This window comes from Mus musculus, chromosome 5 (assembly GCF_000001635.26).
Source record: "Mus musculus strain C57BL/6J chromosome 5, GRCm38.p6 C57BL/6J".
In the NCBI taxonomy this organism is placed as follows: Eukaryota; Metazoa; Chordata; class Mammalia; order Rodentia; family Muridae; genus Mus; species Mus musculus.
Window position 1 is genome coordinate 137,682,836 of NC_000071.6, and position 22,083 is coordinate 137,704,918.

Consider the following 22,083-nt stretch of genomic DNA (forward strand, 5'->3'; position numbering starts at 1 on the left):
TTTTTTTTTTTTCAGGCTGGTATGCATATAAGAACAGGAGAGCTTTCCTTATTAAATAAATAAATAAATAAAATAGCAGTGTACTAAAATACTAGAAAACCAGACAAAAACGAGTCCCTAAGAAAACCAAAGATCTCGAACCCAATGTTAGTCAAATAATTCCTAAGGAGAAGGAGCTTACTAAATAACTAGAAATCTGGGGTGGTCTGGGCTGAGGGTAGCATTGTGGATTTTACAACCAAGCCTCTGCTCCCCAAATTTACAGTTTACCAGATGAGACTCGGCAGTACACTTAGGAAAGACCCCAAAGCATGCCTGTAACCCCAGCCATTACAGAGGTAGAGGCAGGAGGACTCTGAGTTCCAAAGCCACCCCTAGCTACATCATGAATTAAAAGTCACCGTGGACTGTATGAGACCCCGTCTCAAGACAAATTAAAAAAAAAAAAAATGGACTGGTGAGCTAGCTAGCTCAGCAAGTATGGGAGCTTACAGCCATGCCTGTTGACCTGAGTTTGATCCCCAGGCCCCACACGTAGTGGAAGGAAATTGCTGATTCCTACAAGTTATTCTCTGATAACCACACAAGCCATGGAACCTACATGTCCCTACAGTGCAAAGTAAAGAAATCAAATGCAACTTTAACGGGGGCAGAGGACGAAATGGGGAAAAGAAAAGAATATGCCATTCTGATCCTCATCTCTTCGGGAAAGCTAAGCTGTCCGCCAGGATAACCCTTTGGCTCTCTGCCCTTAGTATATTTCGTAAGTCATCTACCCTCTAGCTAGCATTCCAGAGCCTGAAAGATTAGGATCTGCACCTGATCCCTGGCTTCATACCTGCCACTCTAGGCTGTCAGCCTGGGCTAATGCGTGGAGCATTTTCCATTCCCTTCTAGGGTACTTTTGTCTTAGGCTCGACTTCCCTATTTCTTTCCCTTCTCCTTCCACCCCGTTCCCCTCCGCTCCCCTCCTGGTGGAGCGGCAAGGGTCTCATGGTTGGCCTTGAACTCCTGATCACCTCCCCCTCAGTGTTGGGATTACAGGCGTGTACCACACTACTCGGGTTTTATGCAGTGCTGTGGATGGAAACTCAGGGCGCCGAGCGTGCTAGGCAAGCACTCTACCAACTGAGATACAATGCAACCCCAGCTAAAGTTCCCTTTAAAGGTCTATGTCAATTTCTGGCCCTTTAAGTCCCTCCCCCACCCCACCCCAGTCCCTCCACACTTTCTCTCTCCCCACCTGCAATTCGCCTTCGCCTCCCCCAGGGAGTTTCTCCAATCCTCTCCTCGTGTCCTTCTACAGCCCCCACCCTCCCTCTGCAGCGCGACTCCACTCCCGTCTTCTGTCCCCCTGCGCTTTTTCCCTTTCCCCCACGACACACCTCTGCAGCAGGCGACCTTCCACCGCCACATCCAATGCCGGGGCTACCCCTCTGACCTCCTGGATCGCCCCGAGCTCCTGCAGACTCACTTCACCCGAACCAAACCCAGTTCCCCCCCCCCCCCCCGGATCCACTCACAGGAGGCCGGAGCAGGTGGTGCAGACGAAGCTGCCCACGGTGATGTCCACATACGTGACCCCGCGCTGGGCGCACTCGAAACAGTGGCGGTTCCCGGCCTGGCTGCAGCCGCCCAGCTCCCGCACTCGGCGGCACCACACCTCCGAAGCGGCTTCAGCCTCCGCTTTGCTCCCTCCGACCCCGCCACCCGGGCCCGGGCCCTTCTTAGCCGCCATCACCATCTCTCCTCCAGGTTCCTCTGCAAGTCAGCGGTCGCTCCCCTTTAACCGCTCGCTGCCTTTCCCGCCTCCGCCGCCTTCGCACGCCCGGCAACCCTGACACCAGCTCCTGCAGCCCCGACCACGACCGCGAGAGACTCTGCCGCCCCCTTCCTCGTCCTGTTCGGCACGCTGATTGGCTAGTCTCCCCCCACCTCCTTGCTTTAATTGGTTCGATTCGAGACGGCCTCCGGTTGCTGGAGCCTTCAGAACCACGCCCCACTGCCACCCGGCCTTCTGTCTTTTCCATTGGTTCACAAAGACCCCCACCTTGCAAGTACAATGCGTGCCCTCCTCCTTGTCCCCGCCCCCTCTCGCCACGGACTCCTATGCTGACTCTGATTGGTTGTTAAGGTTGCAAAATTAGCGTGCGAGAGAAAGGAGGTGTTCGGCGCGTGCGTAGTGCTCATCCTCCGGATTGATACTAATTCCCGCCAAATTTCAAAGGCTCGTTCCAGGCTGAGCCAGGAGACAAGAAAATCGGAAAGAAATTGCCCTAGGATGAGCTGGAGGAGAAAGGGAAAGACAGAGAAGGGGAGTGCTTTGTAAAAGATACTTTATTTATCCAAGTCATAGAAAGAGCCCCCACTTTAGAGTCAAGTTAAAAACCTGAGGTAGGATGCAGAAGGGATGAACGGCGTTTGCCACTAACCTTCATTCCCACTCCTGTAAGAAAACCGACTCCTATAAGCTAGCTGCCTTCTGATTTCCATGAGTACACACACACACACACACACACACACACACACAAATAAATAAATGCATGTAAAAAATATTCAAGAAAACATGTTGAAGTGGATCACAGAACTGGTTTGTGGCTCAGTCAGAATTTGAATCTGAGTCTTTTGATTTTAAAAGCTCTGCTCCGTGGCCAGGGATGTATCTCAGCTGGTAGAGTGCACTAAGCGCGAGGTTCAAGCCCCCAGCACTGCATACAACTCAGCGCGGTGGCACAGGCCAGTAATTCCAGCATTTGGGAAGTGGGGGTAGCAGTAGCGGTACTTCAGAGTCATCCTCGGTCACTGCCTGGAAAAGGAAAGGCTGAGAATAAGCAGGTTTAGGGATGCTGGCAACCATAAGTCAGGACTTTGGTTTCAGACATGCCAATGGGATGCGGGCAGATGAGAGATAGGTTTCTGAGTTATTGGTACCCAGGAGCCCATGGGCTAGATGAGGTTGCTTAATTGTTGTCATAGCTGCAAGTGTACTTCCCCCTGAGCTGTGGTGATGCCAAGTCCCCATGTACACATGCAAAGGAACCATTTTGCTTCATGTAAACCATGGCTGCATGCCTTGGATTCCAAGCAGGTGGATCGCTGTGAGTTTTAGGCCAGCCTGGTCTATGTAGTGAGTTCCAGGGGATTACACAGTGAAATCCTGTCCCCCACCCCACCCCCACCAAAAAAAAAGCCTCTTGTACATTTTCAGAGTTCAGCGTTCAGCATTTCCCTGTGCTGGCCATTTCTTGCACAGCTTCTCTTTAGCCAGTGGTTATTTCTTCACCCCTTAAAATGTTACCCACCACAAGTGAATAAATGGGCAGGAATTGGGGTGACCACTAGACTCTGATAGCTTCCAGTCTGTCTTTTGCTACAGGGTGTGGTCTGCAAGAGCAACCAGAGGGTGCGCTTCCTCCTCCTGTCTCTACTCCACCCAGGCCATATCAGAGAGTGACAACCCTATTTCCCCTCATAATCAGCAAGAGCACAGGCAGCCCGGGGACTCCCTCTTCTGCTATTGCTCCTGTGGCCTGGTGGGGAGGGCTTGGTGGCTTTCCTGGTAAGAAAAAGGCCCTTCGCCCTTGGGGAGTTAAGTCTACAGAACCCAAGCAATAGGGGGTGGGAGGTAGAAAGCAAACTTTTTTTTTTTTCAGCATGTTGCAGTGGGAGCTGAAGAGATGTCTCAGCAATTAGGAGCATTTGCTGCTCTTCCAAAGGATCCAAGCTTAGTTCCCAGTTCCCACGCTGGATGACTCACAATCATTATTACTCCAGCTCTAAGGGATCAATGACTTCTGTCTTCAGGACACTGGCATGCATGTGGCAACCGCCTCCCCCCATCAGAGCAACACACACACACACACACACACACACACCAATAATTGGGGGTGGAGGAAACGGTAGTCATAGCCTAAGTTGGTACTTTAGTCAGTTAAGTGCTCACTGTGCAAGCATGAAGACCTGAACTTTATGTGAAGAGACCCATGTGAAAGGCTACATGATACATGCTGGTAATCCCATTTCTGGGAAGGAGACAGGCGCATCCAGTCAGCCTAGCCTAGCTTAATCAGGGAACCCCAGATTCAAATGAGGGACCTTGTCCCAGAAAACAAGGCAGTGAAGAGTTTCTTATGGTGGCAAACACATTTAATCCCAGTACATGGGAGGCAGAGGCAGGTAGATCCCTGTGAATTTCAGGGCAGCCTGGTCTACATAGCAAGACAGGACTACGTAAAGATACTCTGTCTCCTCCAGCCCCCACCACCAAAAGCAAACAAACAGAAAACCAAGGTGCTTAATAATAAGAAAACAAGGGGCCGAAGAGATGGCTCAATGGTTAGGCGTATTAGCTGCTCTTGCAGCAGACCTGAGTTTGATCCCCAGTACCCACATGGTGGTTTACAAACATCTGTCCCAGGGGATCTAAAGCCTTCCTCTGACTTCTAAGACCCCAGGCATGCATGTGGTATACACAGACATATGTACAATCAAAACACCCATACACATAGAATAAGATAAATACATCTTTAAAAAAAAAACTTTTAAAAAACCAGTGAGCCGGGCGTGGTGGCGCATGCCTTTAATCCCAGCACTTGGGAGGCAGAGGCAGGCGGATTTCTGAGTTCGAGGCCAGCCTGGTCTACAGAGTGAGTTCCAGGACAGCCAGGACTACACAGAGAAACCCTGTCTCGAAAAAAAAAAAAAAAGGCTGGAGAGATGGCTCAGCGGTTAAGAGCACCAGACTGCTCTTCCAAAGGTCCAGAGTTTAAATCCCAGCAACCACATGGTAGCTCAAAACCATCCATAACGAGATCTGACGCCCTCTTCTGGTGTGTCTGAAGACAACTATGGTGTACTTACATATAATAAATAATAAATAAATAAATAAATCTTTAAAAAAGAAAAACAAAAAAAAACAACCAAACAAAAAAAAAAAACAAAACCAACCAAACAAAAAAACCTAGTGGATAGCTCCTGAAGCCTACACACACACACACACACACACACACACACACACACACGAGTAGTAATAGTGAAAGCTTCCCAGACCGCTTCTATTCAATTTCTGTCTTGGATGGAAAAGACTTGACACTTCATGTCAGCTACTGGATCACATATTCCCATCAGCATGAGAGGGTCCAGCCTCCCAGGTGTCGTCTCCTGGATACCACTAGATCAGTTTTCAGGGGCCATTTCATTGTCATTATTTGGCCAGCTGCTTCCGGTGCATTGGAAATATGATAACAGCTCTTGCCTTCTTTGGTTGTGTGCATGTACATGTGTGTGCACAGGTGTGTATGTGTGTGTGCGCGTGTATATGTGTTTGTGTATGTGTGTGTGTCTGTGTGTGTGCATGTGTGAGTGTGTGTATGTGTGTTTGTGTATGTGTGTCTGTCTCTGTGTGTGTGTGTGTATGTGTGTTTGTATATGTGTGTGTCTGTGTGTGTTTGTGTATATGTGTGTGTGCGTGTTTGTGTATGTGTGTTTGTGTATGTGTGTGTGTCTGTGTGTGTGTATGTGTGTTTGTGTATGTGTGTTTGTGTATGTGTGTGTTTGTGTATGTGTGTGTGCGTGTTTGTGTATGTGTGTTTGTGTATGTGTGTGCCTGTGTGTGTGTGTATGTGTTTGTGTATGTGTGTGTGTCTGTGTGTGTGTATGTGTGTTTGTGTATGTGTGTGTCTGTGTGTGTGTATGTGTATGTGTGTTTGTGTGTGTCTGAGTGTGTGTGTGAGTGTGTGTGTGTGTGTGTGTGTATGTGTATGTGTGTTTGTGTCTGTGTGTGTCTGTGTGTGTCTGTGTGAGTGTGTGTTCATCTGGATATAAAAATCAACCTCAGGAGTTGTGCCTCCATTGCTGGGCACCTTGCTTTTTGAGACAGAGTCTTTCACTGTCCTAGAGATAATTGATGAAGCTAGGCTACCTGGCAACAAGCCCTAGAGATCCATCCCCCTGTCTCTGTGACCCAGAGCTGGGATTTCAAACGTGTGTCCCCACACCTGGCTGAGAGGTGGGGACTGAATTTAGGTCCCCATGCTATACAAATGTCTTACTGACTGAGCTATATCTCCTGTCCATTTCTCTATTCACCTAGAAGCATGGTTCGTGGTTAGAGACACATTCCTGGCTGGACCACAATCAGGGCTCCCAGCAATGAATATAATAGCCACTACCATCTCAGTCACTACCTGAGTGAGACCCTCAACAAGGTCAGGCCTGTTGATGTTCCCTCTTAGGAGTGAGTAGAGAGTAATTTGTTCCTCGACTAAGATTCCAACCACTCTGACTGCCCAGCTCCACCCCAAACTATATGTAATCCTCCTGCCTCAGCTCTATGGCATCTTGGAAGGGACTACAGTATATGTATATGATATACAGTATATCATGAAAGATTAACAGAAGGCAGAGCCCGCCTATGCAGCTATGGGGAATTGTCATTTGTGGGGAGCAAAGGGAGCCTTGGGTGAGTGATGTCCACAGAGTAAATGTGTGCTATTTACGTGTGCCTGTCAAGGACCACATAGCCCCAGGCTCGGGAACCAAGTGTGAGTGTTGACAGTGTGTGCAGAAGATGCCCACCATCGTTTTCTCCCCACTGAGGTTTATGGCCTGAAGACTGCTCCCCTCCAGAGACTGCCCCATCTAAGGTTAGCTAACCCTGCCTCCTTGACCCAGCTGTATACCATGGACACTACTCCTTGTCTATCTGAGCATAAGAGCCCTGCCTCTCCATTCAACTCTATGTAATAAACTCACTAACCATCAGCAGAGCTGAGGTTTCTCCAGCAGAGATCCCAGACCGCCCAATCCCAGCTTTCTGTGTGTCTGCCTTTTATTTATTCTACCACTGCCCTAGTGAGGACCATACCCTTGAGCCATGTTGGACACAGATTCACTCTACCATTTAGATAATTAAATTATTTAAACTTCTTTATTTATTTATGGAGATGGAGTCTCTCTATGTAGTCCAGAAACATGCTATGAGAACCAGGCTGGCCTAGAACTCACAGAGATCTGCCTACCTCCACTTCCCGAATGCTGGGTTTAAAGGCCTGCACCACTACACCCAGACCGGATTGTTTATTTTTGAGACAAGGTATTTTGCTGTGTAGCTCAGGCTGCCTGGAAGCTTACTATGCATCCTTAGCTCGCCTTGAACTCTGGCTGGTTCTGCCTCAGCTTCCCTGATGCTTCAAGCAGAGGCCTGAGCCTACACCTAATTAGAAAACAAGATTTTAAAGAAAAGATTGAGGAATGACATCAACTTTATCATTGTCATAACTTACTGTCTGTAGACAGTTTCCAATCTGCAGTACATTCGATGAACCGCAGATGCTATATGGGCCCCACCTGGGTCCCAAAAGGGAGGCTGAGACACTTGATGTTTACAGAGCAAAATGTAGGGGGAGGAGAAGGAGGAAACAGAAACTTGGGGGGAAGGAAAAGGGAGGGAGAGATAGATGGGGGTGAGAAAGAAAAGGAGAAGGAAAAGGAGAGTAAGGAAGGAAAGAAAGAAAGGAAGGAAGGAAAGATGACAAAGAACAAGAGAAGGGGAGAGAGGGTAAAGAGGAGAGATCAAGAGAGAAGAGAAGGGGGAGCAAGAACTGGAAAAGGAAGGAGGCAAGGAAGAGAGAAGAGGAGAAGAGAGGACGAGAACAGAGAAGGGAGGAAGATTCGTAGTTACCTCCTGGGCCTTCTCTTGCTTCGGTGATCAGCTGAGACCGTATCAGCATGTGCATTGTACAGAAACTGAAGTCCAGATAATGAGCTATGGAAAATCATCACTGGGAATAGCTAGGATTCCTGACAGCCAGAAGGCAGAGACTCCTACGGACACAGGCTGCGGCACAGCCAAGTTAGCTCCAGACCAAAGGTGACTCGGCCTCCAATGGCAACGTGTAAAAGCAAGCTCTGAGAAGAACCGCTCACAGCCAGAGCTGGAGCTGGGTTGAGTCCTTGTCTAGCACACAGGAAGCCCACGGTGGCCTGTGATTTTCATCACCACATACACCAGATGCTGCAGTGCATGCCGGTAATCCCAGAATTCCAGAGGAGGAGGTGAGAGGGTCAGTAGCTCAAAGTTATGTTCAGATACATGAAACTGTCTGAGAGAGGGGGAGGGGGAGGGGGAGGGGAAGGAGTGGAAAAGAAAGGCTGAAATCTAACTACTACAAATGAAACATTGTCTAAAATAAAAGTAGAATGGCTAGGACTCAAAACACATTAGACACAAGAAAATGTTATGAATTCCTAATAGAAAGTAGCTACAAAACAAAATATACTGAGAGCGTTAACTAAGTATGGCAGTGCAGGATCCGAATCTCAGCAGGAGAATCTGAAGTTCAAGGTTGCCGTCAGCTACAGAGGGAGTTTGAGACCAGCCTGGGCTACATGAGAGTTCATCTGAAAAATAAAATAGAATAAAACAAATAAAAGAAAGAAAAGGAGAAGATAACAATTGTCGTTGCGGATTTACAGAAGCAGCGATCCTTGTATATTCTCACATATAGAATTATTAGATATAGGGCTGGCAAGATGGCTCAGCGGGTAAGAGCACTGACTGTTCTTCTGAAGGTCCTGAGTTCGAATCCCAGCAACCACATGGTGGCTCACAACCATCCGTAATGAGATCTGACGCCCTCTTCTGGTGCATCTGAAGACAGCTATAAGTGTAATTACTTATAATAAATCTTTATAGTATATTTTTATATATTATAGTATAATTACTTATAATAAATCTTTGGGTCGGAGTGAGCAGGGCTGACTGGAAGGAGCGAGCAGAGGTCCTAAATTCGATTCTCAGCAACCACATGATGGCACACACCATCTGTACAGCTACAGTATACTAATATACATAAAATAAATACATCTTTTAAAAAAATTTATAAAAAAAAAAAAGAATTAGGTCTGGAGAGTGGTTAAGAGCACCGACTGCTCTTCTGAAGGTCCTGAGTTCAAATCCCAGCAACCACATGGTGGCTCACAACCATCGGTAATGAGATCTGATGCCTCTTCTGGTGCATCTGAAGACAGCTACAGTGTACTTAGATATAATAATAAACAAATCTTTAAAAAAAGAATTATTAGATATAACTCAGTTCCTCTCTTTAACTATATATCCAGAAGAACTGACAACAGCCACTCTAATAAATATATGAATGTGATTGCTCATATCAATACTATCCTCAATAGGCAAAAGATAGAAACGACCTAACATCTGTTTGCAGATGACAGGATGTGGCAAATGTGACATACATACATGTCAACCACAAACAGTTCTGTACACCTGTTAATTACACACACACACACAAAACATACACATAAAATTGAAATTTTTTAAGTTAAAGAGGAGCAGGGTTGAAAATTGCATCTAACTGAACATGCACAGCACATTTATTCTTTTCTGTTTCTTTAGAGATAAGATCTTACTATATGGCAAAGAGATTCACCTGCCTCTGCCTCCCAAATGCTGGGATTAAAGATATGCCACTCAATGCTTGGTCTGCTCTTTAAAAACCATCCAACCAACAACAACAACTCATTAATTTTATTGGCTGATTAAAAAAAAAAACAGCATATGAGGAGTACTAACATGAACTATATATACCAAACAGTAAATGTAAAGAACTTTTCTTTTTCTTTTCTTCTTTTCTTTTTTTTTTTTTCCGAGACAGGATTTCTCTGTGTAGCTCTGGCTGTCCTGGAACTCACTTTGTAGACCAGGCTGGCCTCGAACTCAGAAATCTGCCTGCCTCTGCCTTCTGAGTGCTAGGATTAAAGGCATGTACCACCATGCCCGGCTTTTTAATTTTTTTTTAAAGAACTTTTATGTGTTTGGGTGTTTTGTCTGTATGTCTGTGTTCTATATGTATGCCTGTGGAGGCAAAGAGAGTGCTGGATCCATTGAGCCTGAGTTATAGATGGTTGTGGGCCATCGGGTACTGGGACCTGACCTATGTCCTCTGGAAGAACAGCAAGTACTCTTAACTCTTAAGCCAACTCTGCAGACTCAGATCCCTTGGAGCCGGAGTTGGGGGGCAATTGCCCCCCACCTGACCTAAGTGCTGGGAGCGAGACTCAGGTCCCTTCTGCAAGAGCAAGGAGTGCTCTTAACTACTGAGCCATTTCTCCAACCCCCGGTATATTTATTCCTATACCCCACTCTAAACAACACAGTATAAGGACAATTACTTTTATCACAAGTTTCATCATATGAGGTTTTTTGTTTATTTGTTTTCTTTCTTTTCTGAGACAGGGTCTCTCTGTGTAACCCTACCTGTCCTAGAACTCTGTAGACCAGGCTAGCTTCAAACTCAGAATCTGCCAGCCTCTGCCTCCCTAGTGCTGAGGATTAAAGGCGTGCGCCACCAGCCAGGCATATGAGGTGTTTTTTTGTTTTATTTTGTTTTGTTTTTAAGTCATCTAGACATTGTCTGCAGTACAGAGAAGCATGTGTGCAGGACATATGCAAATGCTAACCTGGTTTAGGACAGGTCCTTGAGCGCTGATGCTTTTTGCTATTCTTTTGAGACAGGGTCTGGCATTTTATCCCTGGCTAGACTGAAATTCTCAAAGGAGACCAGACTAGCCTTGAGCTTTTGGCAATCCTCCTTCCTCTGCCTTCTAAGTGCTAGGCTCATTGGCATGTGCCACAGCTTCAGGTTCCACATGGGACCAATTGTCTTTGGATGATCAAGAGTACAAGACCAGGCTGGGATAGGGAGTGAGATCCTGTCTCCAGATGAACAAACAAGCAAATAGCAAAATAGCAAATAGTTTGTTGTATATTTGATTTGCACCATGGGTTTTTAAAATTCTTATTTATTGGAGCTGGAGAAATGGCTCAGCAATTAACATTTGAGGGCTCTTCCAGGGGACCTAGGTTTGATTCCTGGTAGCCGTGTGGCCGCTTACAACTGTCTATAATGCTAGCTCCTCCTCTGGCACCGAACACACATGGTTCACAGAGATACATGCAGGCAAAACATCCGTACGCATAAAATAAAAACAAATTAAGTATTTTTAAATGTTCATTGTTTATTACAAACGTGTATGCATGGATGCATGCATTGTGTGTGTGTGCACGAGCATGTGTAGGTCAGAAGACAATTTTTTTATTTCTACTTGGGCTCCTGGGACTAAACTCAGGTCTTCAAGCAGCTGAGTCATTGCAGCTCCTTTTTTCTTTTCTTTTTTGTTTGTTTGTTTGTTTGAGACAACAATGCCTCATTCACCCTCCCAGGCTGACCTTGAGTTCTGTTGACTTCCCTTTCCTTCCCTCTTCTCTTTCTCGGTCTCCCCCTCCTTTCCTTTTGCTTTCTCCTTTTTCCTTTTTTTCTGAGAGAGGGTCTGGATTGGTCTCCAACTTCATTTGTAGCTGAAGATGACTTTGAACTCTTGATCCTCCTGCCTCCGCCTCCGGAGGGCCAGGGTTACAAGTGTGCACTTCCGCACCTGGATTCTCACCTCTGTTGTTGCTCTCTTCCTCTTCCTCTTCTTCCTCCTTCTCCTCTTTTTTTTCTGATTCTTCTTTTGATTCTCCTCATCCTCTTCTTTGTCGTCTTCTTCTTCTCCTTCTTCCACAGGTAGGCAACACACTTTTCGTTCCCAAATAAGACTGGGGATTTACTCCTGGAGGCAGAAAGTACCTAAACTGTGGATATTTGAGAACAGTCATGAAGGCACTGCAGGCAAATGGGCACAGCCTGCTCAGTTAGAATCCCAGCCCTCGGGAGGTCGATTCTGGGGAACTGAACTCAGGTCCTCAGGTTTGTGAGGCAGACATTTTATCCGTGAATCCATGTCCCCATCTCTTTGCTTCTTTCTGTGGCTGTTTTAAGACAGGGTTTTTCTACCTAGCTCTGGATGTCTTGAAACTCACTATATAGAACAAGTTGGCCTTGAACTCACCAAGATTCACTCACCTCTGTCCCCCAAATTCTGGGATTAAATTTATGAGCCACCATGTCCAACTGCTGTTACTTTTTAAAGTCTGTCAATCCTTAGTACCAACTACTCTGGAGGTCTGAATGGCACACAGCAGGCTTCCTCCAAAGCCCCCATTCTCCCTTTCTCTGGGCTGGGGTGGGGTGGGGTAATCTACTGACTTCAGAATGGATGTGGCCAGAGAGCTCATACCTGCATGTGGTGCACTGGTTTGAGTTAGGCCTTTGTTCTTTAAACTAAAGCATTATTTTGCTGCACAAATCAAGCGGAACACTGGCCTGCCTGAGCATATAATTCCTGCCAATACGCTAAGCAAGAGCCAAAACCTCGGCTTGGTGTTAGATCATTTTCTGCAAACCCTTTATCACACTTACTTGGGTTTTGCTTTTTCATGAGCCCAACTAGGGATGGTATTCAAAATATTTAGCAGCTGGCTTCGACATGACCACCATCCTAACTTGCACACTTACTTGCTTAGTACAAAGTCACATTCATAGTCTACCTCTATGTTGGGTGTAACTCTTTTTTTCCTCTTCAAGACAAGGTTTCTCTGTATATCTCTGGCAGTCCTGGAACTCACTCTGTAGACTAGAGTGACCTTGAACTCACAAAGATCTATATGCCTCTGCCACCATTGCCCAGTAGGTCTTTAGTTGTTACTAAGGTTGAGGTCTGATGTGTGTGTGTGTGTGTGTGTGTGTGTGTGTGTTAGACTCATGTAGACCAGGCTGGCTTCAAACTCACTGTGTAGTGAAAGATGACATTGAGTTCTTAATTTTCTTGCCTCTATCTCCCAGTGCTGGGATGATAGACATGTGCCACCATGCCAGTTAGTGATGGAGCCCAGGGCTTCGGGCACACTAGGCAAGCACTCTGGCATCTACGCTACAACTGCAGCCAGCCCTTACCAATGGACATGAGCTTTTCAAAGGTGTTGTAGCAACACAGCAGGATGGACCCTGAAGGTATATCAACCTGCTGAATACCAACCTGCCCTCAGCAAAGCCCCAGCCATAGAACACTATATATTTTGTCCATAGCACCTTCTTCCTGTTGGGTCTAATCACCTATTTCTATACTTTCCCAGAGTCACATCGGTGATTTCATATAAGACTCTGCAGATTTCCCAGGGAGTAAAGGCTCTTGCCAACAAGATTGAAGACCTGAGTTCAAGCCCCTGGATCTACAGTTGTAGAAGGGGGTGGAGGTTGGAAGAGTGGATCTGACCTCCACACAAGTGTTATGATGTGTGTGCACACACTCGTGCATACACATACACACACACAAATATGTAAATAAACAATTTAAAGATATTTGGTATGGGTTAACCACCATCCTTCCTGTCCCTGGCTTAAGTAACTTCCTCCTTTTCCTCCAACAAAGAGTGTAATAAGTTAGTCTTGCACCGTTGCTAAAATTTTCTGTGTCCTAAATAAGAACATGCTGTTAGAGGGTGTGGGTGGGGAGCGGCAGCTGCGAGCAGGTCACTGGTGACAGATTAATTCCTTTGTCCTTCAATCTTAATATTTATTTACCTGAGATGTGCCAGGAGCTATCAAATTCTTCAGCAGCAGCTGGGCAAAGAAACTCACATGATCTTTGCCAAAAAGTCCACAAAGGTTGATGCGGAGAACCAGAATCAACTAACGCGGTACAGAGAGAGAACAAAAAGAGTTGGAGTGGCTTCAGGGAAACATGGGGTGCTGGTAGTTGGCTCAGCTGGTAAAGCCCTTTGGTACAGGGAAGATCTGAGTTTGAAACCTCAGAACCTACAGAGAACTTGGCCCAGGACTTCTTTCCGGAGATGGAAGTTGGAGACATGAAAGTACCCAGGAGGTCATGGGCCAGGTAGCTTAGCATATGGAATAGAAAAAACAGTGAAGAGGTTATGTCTCAAAGAAGGTGGAAGGCAAGAGATTCATGAGATTGTCATTCATATGTAAACACGCCCCCTTTGTTGTTGAAAAGTAGGAGCTGGCAAAATAGCTCAGCAGTGGCTAGGAGCACTTGTTGCTCTCTCAGAGGACCTGAGTTTAGCTCCTAGTACCTATGTCAGGGGTTTGGCAACTGTCTATAACTCCAGTGACAGGGGAAGGGTGAGGCGGGGTGGGAGCTGATGTCCTCTTCTGGCCTTCAAAGACAAATAAACACGGGCACGCACACTCTTGTGAGCACAAAACCTCCTTAGACACTTTTGCCACAATTCCATGTTTGCTTGCTTGCATGTTGCATACATACTACCCTAGCTTTCCTAGTATGTCCCCATTCAGTGACTTGTTCAGTGGCGACTCACCATGCTTGCTTGGTGACCATGAATGCGGCAGACCAGGGTATGCCCATGCTTGATAAACAAGAGTGCAGCAGACTAGGGTATGCCTGTCCCTCAGTCTTTGATAACCAAGACCTTTCGTTTCAGCCACCGAGTTGTGAGTGTGTAAGCTTCATGAATACTGTGATTTGACAACTGACAGGGTCCTGATTTTATCATAATACATTTAGCAGAGATATTTGCAACGTATTTGAAGGGACACAAAGATTGTATACTCTGTATGTTAGCACAGAAACAAAGCAACCATGAACCAGGTATGGCAGCACAGTAGCATATACCAGCACTTAGGAGGTAGGAGCAAGAAAGTCATGTTCATCCTTGGCTTCATAGAAAGTTCTAGAAACATCCCACAATACCTGGCTTGTGTAGTCCCAGGAACTGAACCAAATTAGGCAAACCCTCTACAAACTGAGTTACAGTCTTAACTGCAAATTTGTTCATTTTGTTAACAATGTATTTTTACTCACGGGGCAGGTAAGGGTACTATGGCACATGTGTGGAGGTCAGAGGTCAACTTGTAGACGTCAGTGCTTTCCCAAACCAGATAGGTTCTGGTGATTGTACTCCAGTGGTCAGGCTTAGCAGGAAGCACCTTCATCCCCCGAGCCAGCTCACCAGCACAAGTCATTCTTAATGCAAAGCTCTGGAAGAAAATGTTTGTCCAGTCTAGTCTCCTTTGTTAGCTTGTTTGTTTTTGAGTCAGGGCTTCTCTGAGTAGCTCTGGCTGCCCTGGAACTCACTATATAAATCTGGCTGACCCCAAACTCACAGAGATCCGCCTGCCTCTGCCTCCTGAGTGCTGGGATTAAAGGTGTGTGCCACCACAATTGGGTTTGAAAGGTACATTTCATCACATTTGTGTGTATGTTTACATGTGAATACATGTGCAAGTGTGTACAAGTGGATATCAGAGGTCAACTGTCAGGGGTGAGTTCTCTCCTCCTACCATATGGATTCCAGGAGTCAAACCCAGGTCACCAGGTTTGGCAGCAAGCACTTTTATCCACTGAGCCGCCTTGCTAGCTGCTGTTTGAAAGTTGTTCTAAGAGAATAATTAGGAAGCTGGCTCAGTAGGGAAAGTACCTGCCAAACTAGCCTGAGATAGATTTGGCCTCCATGTGCACCTGAACCCATGCACATGCAGCTGCACACATGTGCACATACGTGAGCATAAACTCACATGCTCACCGCCCGCCCCCCCCCCAAACCGAAGAGTCAGGGTGACGGCTCAGTCAGTGTAGTTCTGCCGCACATGGACCAAGCCTGAGAAGTGGGGCATGGAACTCAGAACCCACAGAAATGCCGGAAATGCCAGGTGGAAGGGGTGGCTGCTAGGAATGCCAGGGTTAGGATGGCAGAGACAGGATCTTCAGGGCAAGCTGGCCAGCTAGATATAGGTAAACTCTGGGGTAAGCTGAGAGACCCTGCCTCAAAGAGCAAGCTGGAGCACAAGAGAGGGAAACTTCCAAAGTCGACCTCAAGCTTCCAGACAGACAAGCAAGCAGGCAAGCAAGAGTGTGTGCATGCATATGTGTGTATGTGTATATATATATATTTTTTGAGACAGGGTTTCTCTGTATAGCCCTGGCTGTCCTGGAACTCACTTTGTAGACCAGGCTGGCCTCGAACTCAGAAATCTGCCTGCCTCTGCCTCCCGAGTGCTGGGATTAAAGGCGTGTGCCACCACGTCCAGCTGCATATATATATTTTAAACGGTGGTTCTCAACTTGGTTGTATTGTTATTTAGTTCTTTTGCTCTGACAAAATGCTTGAGAGACCAGCTTAAAAGAGGAAAGATTAATTGTGATTTGTGGTTCCAGAGCAGTACATGCCAGTCTTTCTTACATACTTGAATAGAACCTGCATACAGCTAGAACATATGGCTAAGAGTGCTTTTCACTTAAACAAGGTTATGGGGGCTGTAGAGATAGGTGCTGTTCCCCAAGACTGGAGTTCAGTTCCCAGGACCCATGTATGGTGACTCACAACCATCTTTAACTCCAGCTCTAGAGGATCCAACACTTCTCTGGGTACCTCACACTACTCACATACCTACATCTGACACACCTACACATATGAAAATAGATTCATCAAAGAATATGACATGTGTATATCTATCTGTGGGTGGCCTTGTGCACGTGCATGCAGGTGTCAGGTCCCCTGGAGTTGAATTTGCTGGCAGTTGTGAACTGCAGGATGTGGGTCCTGAGAACTGAATTATGGCCTTGTAGCAGAACAGTATGGGCTCTTAACCGCTAACAACCTCTCCAGCCCCTGTTTCCCAGAACAAGGAAAACGGAAAGAGGCTGTGGATAAGAGATTCCATAAAGACTTACTTCTTCCAGCAAGCTCCCCAGGGAGGGATTGGGAGTGTGACTCAGTGGTAGAGCACTTGCCTGTCCAAAAACCCTGGGTTCGATTCTCAGGACACACACAAACACACTCATACCCCCCCACACACACACACACAATGAAGAAGAAAAAAGAGAAAGAAAGAAAGAAAGAAAGAAAGAAAGAAAGAAAGGAAGGAAAAGAAAAGAAAGAAAGAGGGAGGGAGGGAGGGAGGAAGGAAAGAAGAAAGGAAGGAAGGAAGGGAGGAAGGAAGAAAAAAGAAGGAAAGAAGAGATTACATAGCAATTTTAAGACTACCTGACGTTAACTAAACAACAACAAAAATATCTAAGAAACTGAACACAGTTTATCTCACACAGCTCTTTCCCTCCTGCATATGTGCACATGTGTTCTTCACTGTAGCTGCAGGAGACTGGTCTTTGACATTACCCATCCTCCTTTGCTCCCTGTCGCTGCACATTAGCATGTTTACAAGCTTTCCCATCCACAACAACAGTTAAAATTATCCTCATTCATCAAGTCCAGATTCTAATCCCTCCATCTTCACGTAGCTCTTGAAATGTAAAGCCTCCTCCCTAGTCTTGGCAGACATGGTCTGACTGCAGAGATAAAGGAGACAATTGGGTTCTGTCTTGGCAGTGTGATAACACTGGTTGGTGTGTGCACAGTGTCCCAGGAGGGCAAGGGAGCTGGGAAGAGACAGTCTAGTTGGTTGAGAGAAAGTTCCACATTAATGTTGACTTCCCTCTCTGAGGGTTTAGATTCTATGGGGAAACAATTGATTTCAGCTTCCTGTCTAGATTTGTGTCAAGGTTCTTTTATTATTATTATTATTATTATTACTGTTGTTGTTGTCGTTGTTCAAGAAAGGGGTGCTCGGTGTAGCCCTGGCTGTCTTGGAACTTGCTCTGTAGACCAGGCTGGCCTCAAACTCATAGAGATCTGTCTGCCCTGCCTCCCAAGTGCTGGGATCAAAGGTGTGCGCCACCATGACACAGGTAGCCAGAGAATACTTTGCAGTAGTTTTTTTTTTTTTTCCCTTTTTCTTTTAGCATGTGGGTAGAATGGATTGAACTCAGGTTCTCACTTGGCAGCAACAAATCTTTTCAGGAAACTCCATGAGTGAGCAGGTTGGGTGGTGAAGGGAGTCTCAGGCAATCTGAGCAATGCCCACAGACCCGCAAGGGAGTGATGGGCTAGCAGCAGCCCTGAATCAAGGTTCAGGTGGGAGAAGGCAGGGGGAAGCTGGAAGAAGTCACAGCAGAAGAGCCGTATGGACTGAGCCAGTGATTTTGAAATAGTTCCAAAATGCAGTGAAGAATTAATTAAAAATACATAATGTCCAAAAGTATTACACACGCGTATGAAACTGTCAAAAAAGAGGCCTTCGGATGGCTCAGCGGCAGCGGTGCTTGCCACCTCCTGACCTGGGTTTGGATCCCAGGACCAAGGTGGTGGAAGGAGAAACTCCCACAAGTTGTCCTTTGACCTCCACATAGATGCCATAGTTGGCTTCCACTCATGCAGTACAGACACACTAAATATATAGAAAGTATTAAAACATAATACTTGTTAAACAATAAAAATAGGGGCTAAAAAGGTGGCTCATTGGTTAAAAATACTTGTTGCTCTTGCAGAGAGGACTAGTGTTCCATTCTTAGTACCCAAACGGTGACTCACAATTGTCTGGAACACCCGTCCTGCAGGATCCAATATGTTCTTCTGTCCTCTATGGACTCTAGACACACATGGGGTAAACCAAAATACACAGAAATATACATGGACAAAGCACTAATGCACATAAAATAAATATATTTTTTAAAAAAGCAAATATTTACTTACCTAATTTATTTTTATTAGTGATACACTGTGGATCAAATCCTCTACCTTGTGTATGCTAAGGAAGCTTTCTGCTATGGAGAAACACTCCCAGCCCCTCACTAGGGAATTCTAGGCAGGGGCTCTACCTCTGAGCCACGCCCCCAGCCCCTCCCTGGGGGATTCTAGGCAGGGGCTCTACCACTGAGCCACGCCCCCAGCCCCTCCCTGGGGGATTCTAACAGGTGCTCTACCACTGAGCCACGCCCCCCAGCCCCTCCCTGGGGGATTCTAGGCAGGGGCTCCACCACTGAGCCACGCCCCCAGCCCCTCCCTGGGGGATTCTAGGCAGGGGCTCTACCGCTGAGCCATGCTCCCAGCCTCTCACTGAGGGATTCTAACCAGGTGCTTTACAGCCGAGCCACATCCTTCATTTTTAGCATTTAGTTTATTTTCCAGGCAGGCCTGCAAAGTAAGATTTTATATATATAATATATATATATATATATATATATATATATATATGGCACCAAGAATTTACTTTGGTTTTTAAACATGAACAAAATAGATTTATGATTCAAAATCCAAAATATGTTAAGGCTACATTGTGGAAGATCTCTCTCCTTACCCCAATTTCAATTTACAGATGGTTGCTTTCTTATGTTTTACCTCCTACTCCTTATTCCAAGGAAAGATAAGTCATGAGACTTTTCATGAATGAACGTAAGCAAATGCACAGCTTTTAGCCCAACAGCTCTTGCGGTCCTTTTTTTTTTTTAACTGTTAATTTATCTTGGAAATTATTCTGTATCAGTCCTTGGGAGTTTATTCTCTTTCACAGTTGTTTAATATTGAATAGACAGTCTAGAAGTTATTTACATTTTGTGTATATACTAGTACATCTAGGGCACTAATTTTGAGATCTCTCTTTTTTTTGTTGTTGTTATTGGTTTTGAGACAGCATTTCTCTGTATAGCCCTGGCTGTCCTGGAACTCCCTTTATAGATCAGGCTGGCCTGGAACTCACAGAGATCTGGCTGCCTCTGCTTCCTGGGTGCTGGGGTTAAAAGGGGGCAGCACCACTGCCTGACTGAGATCTCAATCTTAATGCTGTTCCTTTTGTTTGCTTAAGACCCAGTTTCATCTCAAATTCCATATATAGGTAAGGATGACATCAGACCTTCTGATCCTTCTGCCTCTACTTCCCCAAGTGCTGAGCCACCTAGCTGGTGATTTCTTTTTGTCTGTTTTACTTTTACATCTGTCTGTCTGTCTGTCTATCTACCTACCTACTTACCTATGTGTATGAGTGTTGTCCGCATGCGTGTCAGTGGGTGCCTGGTGGCCTTGGGTTCTGGGAATTGAACTCAGGTCCTCTGGAAGAGGAGCCAGTGCTCTTAACTGCTGAGCCATCTCTCCAACCCCATTTAACTTTTGTTTACATGTCTGTGGGTGTCAGAGACTAGAAGAGGGCATCAGATTCCCTTAAGCTGTTGTTATAGGGAGCTGTGAGCCACCTGATATGGGTACTGGAAATCAAACTCTGGTCCTCTGCAAGAGCAGTAAGTGCTCTTAACTGGTGAGTCATCTCTCCAGCCCCTAGATCTCTAACATTAAAAAGATTTTTTTTATAATCCCCATAAAGATAGTTGTGTTGACAAAAAACAGTAACAAAACCACAATTGCACTACAGTGAATTTGCACTTCCATGAGTGTTATTTATGAATATTTAAACTCTCTCTCTCTCTCTGTATATAGGAAACATATAATTTATCTATTCCATAATTGATGCCTGGTATGCTCATAGGCCCAAATATCTGCCAGCGCTAACCCCCATAAAAAGGAGATAGTACCTGAGCTGTTGCTGGAGAAACTGGAGGTGGGAATTTCCAAAGGTGGCCTTATCTTGCCAATCTTTGCTATAATGGTAAGCATGATTCAGCCATTGTACTCATTACGTCCCTCCTTGCTTCGAGAAAATACCTGATAAAAGCATCTTAAGGGAAAGGGTTTGGATTGGCTCTCAGTCTGATACTGTTCTTCAGGGCGGCAGGAAGGTGAGCCAGCCACAGTCAGGAAGCAGAGAGGTCAGTGGATGCTGATGCTCAGCTTGCCCTCTCCTTTTTATTTAACCCAGGACCCGAGCCTAGGGAATGCCGCTGCCCATTTGGAGTGACTCTTCCCATCTGCATTATCTTAATCGAGAAACCCACACCCAGATGTCCTAGGGGATTCTACATCCTGTAGAGTTGGCAATCAACATTGATCACCACAGTCATGCGGAGCTGATTACACTTTGAGAATGTGTACATTGAAGTTTCAGCTCTGTGGCACTATCCTAATGTCCTACCCCAAACTCCAAGTTGCCTCCGTCACACTGGAAGGATTTTCTGAGAGAATGTTGGGGACATTTCAAGGAAATGTGAACCAGGTTGCACTTCCCCAGTCTTCTTAAGTCTAACGATAGAAACCAAGGAAAATACAGTGTGGGATGGAAGAGAAGGCTCAGTCGATAAAGTGCTCACCACGCAAGCATAAGGACCTGAGTCTGTTGCCCAGCATTTACGGATAAAGCCTGGCATGGCAGAGCGTGCCTGTAAGCCCAGCACTGAGGAAATGAAGATAGATCTGAGGTCTGTTGGCTGCTAACCTAGCTAAACTGGTGTGTTCCAAGCTCATTGAGGGACTCTGTCTCACAAAAAGAGGTAGAGCCAGTCGGTGGTGGCGCATGCCTTTAATCTGAGCACTCAGGAGGCAGAGGCAGGCAGATCTCTGAGTTCAAGGCTAACCTGGTCTATCTGAAAGACTCCCTGAGGACCCCCTCGTTCAGGCCTCGGGATAATAGCAGACCCTCAAGAGCTCACAAGAGACCAAGCTTGATGCAAACCACACGAGGCTTTATTCGGGGAAAGCCAGAGCTCTGGGGACGACTCATATCCCACGCAGGGGTAGAGGAGTCGACCCTGAGGGAAAAGGGGTCTCAGTTTTTATAGGGCCTTAAGTGGGAAAGGAGAAGCGGGGAGTAGGGGATTTCCAGATCTAAACAATGTTTATTCTAAAATGATTGATTCCTCAAGAAATGGGTATGGGAGGGAAAACAAGGAAGGAGTCTAATGAAGGTGCAGCAACTCCGGATTGGCCCCGACTGTGGTTGCTGGGGAGATTTTCCGACTCTGTCCCAGCAACCAATATCACAAACACCTGGCAGTGAGGTGCAGCAATGGGCACACACCTGGTCAGAACATAGCACGCACGCGCGCACACACACACCTGTAATGGTTTCAGAGTTATCACGAATGAGTTCTTATATTTAAGTAATTCTAAGATATCTACTGGGCATTCCTTAGGGTACTGGGCTGGGTATCAGAGTATGGCCTATGGGGGCTCTAATAAAATAGGAAGGAGGCATTCAGGAACACATGTAACTCAGCATGATGTCATGCTAATGGCATGGTAATCTTCAAATGTGTTCACAAAGCATCAATATGCCTCCATCCAAAAACCTAAGAGTTTTTCTGTTTTGTTTTTTGAGATAGGATCTCACTTAAATCCAGGCTAGTCTTAAACTTCCTACATAATCAAGGATAATTTGGAATTCCTGGCCATCCTACCTCCACCTATCAAGTGCTGGGATCATAAAT

The 22,083-nt window shown here is 46.0% G+C and overlaps 1 protein-coding gene and 1 long non-coding RNA gene across 6 annotated transcripts in view; both read right to left on the bottom strand.

Annotated features, from left to right (window-relative positions):
• Agfg2 (ArfGAP with FG repeats 2) overlaps positions 1–1,971 on the bottom strand; it is a 34,344-nt gene extending 32,373 nt beyond the window's left edge. For 3 of the 5 annotated variants that reach the window (NM_001303271.1, NM_178162.3, NM_001303266.1), the window contains exon 1: positions 1,524–1,918. In NM_001303271.1, the coding sequence (NP_001290200.1) occupies positions 1,524–1,744 (221 nt within the window). In that variant the 5' untranslated portion in view covers positions 1,745–1,918. Of the gene's footprint in view, positions 1–1,523 lie in introns of all 5 variants that reach the window. The other 2 variants (XM_006504570.3, XM_006504569.3) reach the window with 1 other exon arrangement.
• Positions 1,972–2,549: 578 nt separating this feature from the next.
• On the bottom strand, positions 2,550–8,093 carry Gm15498. The gene is made up of 2 exons (XR_003956003.1): positions 7,682–8,093; positions 2,550–2,806 (listed from the first exon to the last, which is right to left on the bottom strand). It is a non-coding gene; the product is annotated as a predicted gene 15498 (long non-coding RNA).
• Between the last annotated feature and the right edge of the window lie 13,990 nt (positions 8,094–22,083).